Source organism: Cinclus cinclus, chromosome 10 (assembly GCF_963662255.1).
Source record: "Cinclus cinclus chromosome 10, bCinCin1.1, whole genome shotgun sequence".
In the NCBI taxonomy this organism is placed as follows: Eukaryota; Metazoa; Chordata; class Aves; order Passeriformes; family Cinclidae; genus Cinclus; species Cinclus cinclus.
This window is the reverse complement of record NC_085055.1, coordinates 17,229,683-17,238,132: the sequence shown is the minus strand read 5'-3', so window position 1 is coordinate 17,238,132 and position 8,450 is coordinate 17,229,683. Positions and strand designations below refer to the sequence as shown.

The 8,450-nt window shown below is 40.1% G+C and overlaps 1 protein-coding gene across 2 annotated transcripts in view; it reads right to left on the bottom strand.

The window, feature by feature from the left end:
- Positions 1–5,550: 5,550 nt before the first annotated feature.
- Positions 5,551–8,450, bottom strand: part of CUL3 (cullin 3) — a 54,556-nt gene continuing 51,656 nt past the window's right edge. For both annotated transcript variants that reach the window (XM_062499012.1, XM_062499013.1), the window contains 3 exons: positions 7,515–7,701; positions 6,625–6,770; positions 5,551–6,019 (listed from right to left, as the gene is read on the bottom strand). In XM_062499012.1, coding sequence (XP_062354996.1) covers positions 5,888–6,019; positions 6,625–6,770; positions 7,515–7,701 — 465 coding nt within the window. In that variant the 3' untranslated portion in view covers positions 5,551–5,887. The remainder of the gene's footprint in view (positions 6,020–6,624; positions 6,771–7,514; positions 7,702–8,450) is intronic.

The window sequence follows — 8,450 nt, the reverse complement described above, 5'->3', positions numbered from 1 at the left end:
TTCATGTGAATCATGACTTCCTAGAACCAGAATTTATACTTGCTTCTTTGTGAAATTGGCATCCCTGGAGGAACACAATTCCCAGCTTCATCCAAGAGTGCAATGAGTAGCAATTCCTTCAAGAGAGCAAGCAGCTGAGCTCTCTCGTGGAGCACCCAGGACCCAATCATGCAGCCTGGGGCACGAGATGAATTCCTGCGGATGTCACAGGTGAGTTCCCCAGCTCAGGCTGAGTCACCGGTGGAAGAGCAGCACTGGTGCTGGTCACCCTGCTGGCAAGAGCACTGCTCACACAGCATCAGCAGCAGACAAGCACCTGTGCTGAACACACCACAGTAGGGCTCCTCCAAGAGCTCAGTGCTAAAGAATCCAGCAGGTAACACTGCCTGGTGCATGGGTGCTGCCCCTCCCTTCACACTCCCCCACAAGGGCACCGAGCAGCGGCTCCTGCTGACTGAGGAACCTGGGGAGCAAGCTGCAGTACCAGTGTGATTCTGCCCAGTGCAGCACTTCACAGTAAGAACCTTTATGTAACTGAAAAATCAGAGCTCATTATCAAATTTCATCCCTCAAAGAACGTGAAACATGCACAGGAAATACCCTGTTTCCAAGATTTCAGGTAATACTCATGTTGGGAGGGGCTAAATCCTCCCCTGGTTTCCACAATACCTGTTTCCTTTTAAAGGTAATAACCAGCGAACCTAAGTCCTGTCATATTGCGTAACTGCAGACCCACTGCTAGAACAACAGAGCTCAAGGCACCCAGATTTCAGCCTTCGACAAGAGCTGCTAGTATTTTTGTGTTCCTTTATTGAAACCCACTCCAAGTTCAGGATGCGCAAGACTCCCAGGACACGCTAAGTCTCATAAATCACTCCAGATGTGCCACACTCATCGAAAGAATTAGTTACAGTAAGGGAGAAATAAATAATAACCATAAATGTATTTATCGCTGCCAATTAATTCACATCCTTCTGTGGCCTGTGGAAATCCCAAAAGTTTTTTCAGCTTCTAAGAAACATATTAAAGAAATAAAATCTGACATTATAGCTTAAAAAGGTGTCCAATGACTAGATTAAAAAGTCATGATTTTCAGATTCAATTTACAGAACTAACAGCGTTGTTACATCATCTGATACTGTGTAACTCTCAGTCCATCTTCAAATCAAACATTTCCTGCACACGGGAAGTTGCTTTTCCTGCCAGTCCATGCTATTCCAAAACACATTCTTAAAAATATTGAGTTACAAACTGCAGGACGGAGTAGCTTATTGAAGATGCTACTGGGTGCTTAACAGAGCTTCAGTCAAGGAAAGGAGAGGGTGGGGAAGCAAAGGGAGAAAGCGTGCTGGGAAGCCTGTGAGAGCCCGGCTGGGCTGCCCCGGGTCCCGCAGCCTGGGTCCCACCTCCGGCTGCTCTCTGCACTGCACACTCCGCATCCCAGGAATACAGATTCCGTGCTCTAAGTCCCCCAGGATGCCCCGAAGCCACCAGCACGGGTTAACGCCTTATAAATGGTGCACAGCAGTTACTAAACCTGCGTTTTTCCCCCCTCTGTCCCGGAACATCCAGCACGATCTCGGAACACATTTTGCTCCAGCCCTCCGTCGCTCCCCCCAGAGCAGCCGGCACGATGACAGCAAATACACCTCACTGCTGCCTAAACATTGCTGCCCTGAGTATTCACCACCCATGCTTCAGCTCCTGACAGACCAAACATCACTGCTCAGGCAGGATTTGAAGGAGATAGCACATAAATGAACTGAACCGCGGCAGCACGATGTTCACAGAAGAGGAAGAGAGTAGCTCTAAGATGGGAGCGTTCCTCTGCATCTGTATTTCCTGGAATAAAAGTGAAGTTTTAAACTGCAGGAGAAAGAATGATTAAAAAAACATGGCTGCTGTGTGTTCAAATGTGACTTCTTTTCCTACCCATAAGCTTTGTGTTCATCTCAAAGCTACTGTATGCATTAATTCCCATGGACTTACTCCCTGTGAAAACTCTAGTTTCAGAGAAGAAAGGAAGGAAGGAAAGAAAGAGCAGAAGTGAAACTGTTTATACAGGTGACACATACTAATGCCAGCACAACATGCACTGTCCTGGGACAAGAGGTCCAGCCATGTCCATGCAGTTACACCAACCACAAACCACACCTGAAAGATTCAGAATATTGAATGCACTTTGGGGGCACAACCTACAAACACTTCCCTGCACGGTGAAGGACAGAAGAGTAGGTGAACTATTGTCCTGTACCTTCCTCCACCTTTCAGCTGGATATGTAAATTCTGCATCTTTACAGTCTCTTCAAACAACACATTCCAGAGGACAGAGGGACTATTAAACTCACACATCAGACTGAGCACAATGGTTATTACATTTGCTGTCCAAGCTGTCAAAATGAGAGTATCAACAGAATTTCCACTTTGTCCCAGACACACACACAGGATGATGCCTCTTTCCAGCTGTGCACTCTACTGAGTCCAGTTCTAGGCTGCTGAACCCTTGCTCAAAAGGGCTCTGTGGAAGGGGAAGCTCAGGCTCAGAGCTTATCCCCAAAACTATGCATAATGACAGTCTCTAGTACCATATGTATATATATATACACAAGAACCACCCATCAGGTACTACACAATTTGATTGCAATACATGTGAATAAAACCACCATATTCAGTGCAAGGCTTCTGTTTCCACAGGGTGAGGGAGAGTAAATCTGACACCAGTGGCCGATTCCCAATGAACAGTGGCAAGTAGAACAAACTGTGTTAAGCTTAAGGGTCAACAGAACAAAGTCTGTCTTTGGAAAAGGGGGTGAGGAAAGACATTGCATTCAGGAGCAGCTTAACACCACAGATTTGGTCTGTTAGGCATTCATCTGTTCTGTGGGGAAATTGTATGGATCAGTTCCAGGGGACACAGAGTAAATCAAAGCTGTAAAGGTAGTGAACATGGAAAAGAGCAAGAACTGCACCAGGGATTCATAAGATTATCACATTTTTTATGATGGTAAATGGGACATACTCTCAATCCTTTTAAATAAACTCACGTACATGGAAAGTACATCTTCAAACAGCTATAAAACTCAAACCCTACTTTTAATTTTAAAAATTCTAAAGAATTGAACTCCATCTATATTGTCTTGTTACTGCATTTAGCTGCACATTAATGCAAAGAGACCAAATCTATTAATAAATTGCACTCATACATGTAACTACAATCCTACTAATGAAATTTTAACAAAATTACAAAGAAGCTTTAAGAAGAAATTAAGAAATTAAACTAGATAAGGCTTAGCAGAATCCTACTATAGATTGGACATAAAATCTCACCAACATACAAACACGTAAACATCAAACTCACCTCAAGCACAATCCCAGTGATGTCTTGTTCTCTCTTACTGGAGACTTCACATTCTCCATTTTTCAATCCTCTACCTCATTGAATGGTAAAGGGCATATTTTTGAAATCTGACTTCAGAAGTCCCTTCCTGAACAGTCTTCAACATTCTATTAAAATGGAAACTATGCTCTTAATATTTGTAACTGAAGATAGCCATCAGCACCTGCTGTTTTTCTGGCAAACACTCTTGCCCACGAAGCTTTCAAAGACACACTCTTCAACACCTAATTATACAGCAATTCACACAACATTCAGTGCTTCCAAAAGCTACCAGAAGTAGGAAACTTCAGCTGATGCACAAAGAAAGTACAGAGGCAATGCACAGGGCAAAGACCTCCTGTCTCAAATCACAACACTCATGTCTCTGTAAATTTTGCAGGGAAAAAAGGACCTGAACTCATTTCTCCCTGCAAAGCACATGGGAAAACATTAACACATAATATCACAACATTGATTCTAATAGAGCCAGTTATGCATAAAAGAAAACCTTCATACTGGTACATGGAAGAGTGATTCACATTTTGAGGAAGATGTTCCTGATGACTTCAAGCAAAATCAAAACCCCAGATCAGCTCCCTGTATTTAGTACTGTTGTATTGGCTAAACAATGACCACGTCTACTAAAGATCTGCATACATGTGCAGGGACAGAGGTGTTTTAGTAACAGCCAGCAAACACCTTTTCAATAGGGTGAATGGCCCAGCTCATTTCTTTTGGGGATAGATTCCTGAGGGAAAGGGGAACAAAGTTCTTCAGCCACCACCTCCTCCTGCTGATTCAAAAACTACTCTGTGTATGTAGGTGTGTTGGGGGTGTGCAGTAAACTTAAAATTTAATAAAAAAGCTTCCAAATAGTCAAGCTAAAATATCACCCTAATTCCAGTTCCTCTCTTTAGAAGAAATATCCTCCTCTTGAACAAAAGCCAGGACTTGTATCTTAACAGGCTTGGCGGGGGGGCTAAAATTGTGGACACATTGTGAAAAACACTCTCCAGTCATACTGGAACATTGCACCAGTACCACACACTTGTTTAGCATAGCTCATCAGGAACTGCTCTGGCAGATGCTGTACAACCAAGCTTTTCTTTTTGCCTCATTTCCAGCTCTTCATATTGGAAAACCCATCCCAACTATGTATTTCAAGATCTATGGGTGAAAGTAATGTGAACCAAGACAAAAAAAAAAAATATACTATTTTGAGTTAAAGCAGAAAAATAGTTATGGCTGAGAAAGCACAGAATATGTGCACTGGAACATCAGAAATACGGTTTAATAAAAACTGCAGTACAATGCACACTCAAAAATTTCTGAGAAAAATGATGCCACCAAACTGCTACTTTTAATCTATTTTTGCAGCATATTATCAAGAAGAAAAGAAGTTCCAGGGTAAGAACTAAAAATTTCATTACAGTAACAATTTTTTATTGCATGTTTAAAATGCGTTTTTAAAAACAAATAGTGCACGCTGGCTTCACTTTAATCTCCTGAAATATGCATTTATGATGGGAAGCCCTGGGGCTACAGATCCAGCTATGACGTTTATTAACAAAATATAATCCCAGTACATTTCCCCAGGGGATAGTATTTAGTTCCAAATGATTGTCAACCCTGTACTCTAACACACTTGAATTAGTTGTTTGTGTACACTAAATCCATTTATTTTAAATTTATTTTGTCTACATTTAGTGAAATAAAAACATCGCCCTGTACAATCCACCATCAGCAGTGAGTACAACAGCAAAAATTATTATACAGTTTATACACACTAAAATCTTGTCCTTTTTCCTATAAAGAAACCAGAAAAAACCTAATCAATATAGAGTTTAATTTAGAAGAACTCAAATTACAGAAGGGAAAGCCATAATTATTACGGTCTTTTCTGAGCCCCCAGAAGTCCCTGATTCATGTTGTTGGAACAGTGAGTGCAGCTAGAAGAGTGAAACATGCTCAAGTTTTCTTCTTGGGTCTCCAAAAAACTTAGCAAGTATTTAAATTAAACATGTCTAGTTAAAGAAATATTTAAAGCAGAGCAAGGTAAGTGGGAATTTTGCCTTACCACTTGTGGTTTCTTTTAAACCCAACTTATACAATGCGTGAAGTGCTAAGCAACACTACAGAAACACATTTACATCAACACTGAAGATCTGGGGAAATGAAATTGCAACAAATTTATTTTTTTAAATGAGCTGTATTTTCTAAAGTCATTTTTATTTCTGTTTTCATACAGTATTGAAAACAAACGCGGCACATTCACATTTTCCCGAAGAATTATAAGGATGATCTCTACAGGGATAACGTTGAAAAGCCTGAAGCTCAATTAATTCATGTCAAAAACTCTCAAAAGGAGTAAAAGGCTTGATCTGAATGGTCTAGAACATGTACTGTAATTTAATAGAGAAGATGGTCGTCTTAATATTAATGATTTAAAAGAACTTCCCAGTTCATGCGAAGAGTATAGTCCAAGAATAAATCAAATTTTCTGAACGCATTTTATGCTACGTAAGTGTATACTTTGCGATCCTCAGGTGTTCGTGCCAAATATTCTCTCTCAATAAGTCCTTCAATACGTTTTTTAATAACAACTGGACTTGGTAAGAATCGGGCCTTCAGCTGCTGAGTTACCTAAAACAAAACAAAACCCAAAATATAAGATCACAGTGCAAGTAAGACCTTGAAGTAGCCTAACAGAACACAATGACCAGAAAATTGTATTAAGACAAAGATGGCGACAACTATGAAGCATAAAAAGCAGCCTGCAGACTTCTGACAGTCCCTCCACTTGCTTGCTCAAAACTCTTGTTACAGAGGCATGGTCACAATCTGAGAATGCTCCCAATTTCACAGCTCTAAGGGAGTTCCACAGTGTAAAATGTGTAATGTGCTGGAGCTGTGTGAGCTTTGCAGTGAAAAGCAGCAGGACTGTTTCTCTCCGCTAAGAGCTCCAATCTCTCAAACCTGGACCCAACAATCAGTAGCAAGATCAAAACCAAAAATAATGTTAAGCACACTGATTTGCTTTTTAAGCAATTTAACACCGTAACAACTCTAAAAGTAGAAGGAAAATTATATACACCCATGAGTACATCCTGTAAGGATCTAGGTGTCTCTTCAGATAGACATGGAAAAAGAAAGGATGGGTGAAAACAGCAGCTCTCAAAAGCCTCTCAGAATCATGTAAGAGCTGTGTCACTTCAATGAGCTAATAGCAAAGCTCTGTACAAGCATACCTCTGCTACTAGCACATTGTGTTGCATCTTCTTTCTAGATTTCATTATCCGAACTATAGCAGCTTCTATCTCATGTTTTCTGTCATCATCTACTTTCTGCCTTGTTTCTTTCCTTTCTGGATCAGATTCTCCTTGTTTGGCAGCAACTTAAAGAAAACAGAGAATGGAAATTACGTTAGCAAAATTAAAATATATTTCATTGTGTGTTAGCTTCACTATGTATTTCATCTAGACATCAAGTTATATTTTCCTGAGTTTTGACATTCTTGAAGTTGATTATTTTTTAAAATGAAAAGCAGCCACAAGAACATATTAACACTTTCTGGCATATTTTGATAGCAACTGACAAGATAACAAACTGTTATTTAATTACTACTATGTTAGAATTTGAACAGTACTCAAAACTGCTTACAGGCACAAGCACCAGTACTTCTGTAAAATAATGAAGTGGTTATTATACACTCAGCTTCCCTTATTTATTAAACCCAAATCATTGCCCAAAACCATTATAAGCTACCTGGTACTTGAAAATGGCTGCTTTATCATGGGTTAAAAACATCACTCATTTCACTGCAGTACAGCAACCTACGAGGTAATTTTCCTATTTCTGAATCAATCAGTAGCATATTTTTAATTTAACTATTTAATATTAATTTTACTTTTCTTTCAGTATTTCCTGTAAGAGATAATTACAAATTTTGTAAAGTAAAAGGCTTAACTGACTTCCACACTTTTCCTGGCGTTTGAATTTTCATTTTCATGCAACTAATCATCAAGAAAAAAAGAATTCTCTCCTTTCACTTCTGTGGATATCAATCCTGCAAAAAGATAATTTGAAGTTTTAAGGCAGATTTGGGACTGCAAGAGAATAGAACATAAAGTTGACTTACCCGTCTGAATCTTGACTCTGTGTAGTTTAGATGTGAACTGATCATTCACTGTAAATATATGACCATTTTCTATTTCTTTTGATTTGGGCTCTTTTGTGAGAACACGTTGTGTTGGTTTGCCACATGCAAGGGACTGTAGGGCTCTAACCAGTTCTCTTTCAGGGATATCAGTTTCTTGTTGAATTTCCTAAAAAAAGAATACTTCGTTAGCTTATGGCTGTGGCAGAAGTATCATGTGTTACAAACAACATCAGGAATTGCTCAAAAAATTAATACTGTGACAGTTGTGGCACTTGAAAGGTCAGAACTCATTCAGCAACAAGGTCTCAGTGGGTACTGTGCAAAATATCCACCTGTGTCAGCACTCAGTGAATTCTATCAAATGAACAGTCACCATGAGCTGGAAGGAGAAGAAAGAATAACCAGCTGTTCAACTCCCTGCAATTTCTGAGAGGGTTGAAAGGATTTGTTAACTGTTTCCAGGGTTTGTTGAACAGGGTGAAAACAAACCTTCTGACTCAGTGATTGAAAACATCCATGATGTTCATGCCAATTCCTGACCAAGAGCTGCACAAATGCTTTTGCATTCAGCCACGCTGTTAAAAAGATGATCTTTACAAATGGAGCAAACCATGTCTGGCTTCACTGCAGCATACAAATACTCTGGATTCATCACACCTCCCTTCTGAATAACTCCAGATGCCTTTGGCTAGGACTTCTCCAGGTAAAATACAAAAAGAGCCCATTACAGTGCAGCAAACATATGAACTTGGAAGAAGACTGTAAAACATGCACATAACCTGGTGTACCTCTGCCAGTGCTCCTAAGAGCCTGCTGAGAGATGGATGTTAGGCAAGTCAGCAGTGGTCATGAGTTACACTGGATGCAGTAGGATGCCCTGATGTGCTCTAGGAGAAGGCCAACTAGGCTGCTCTC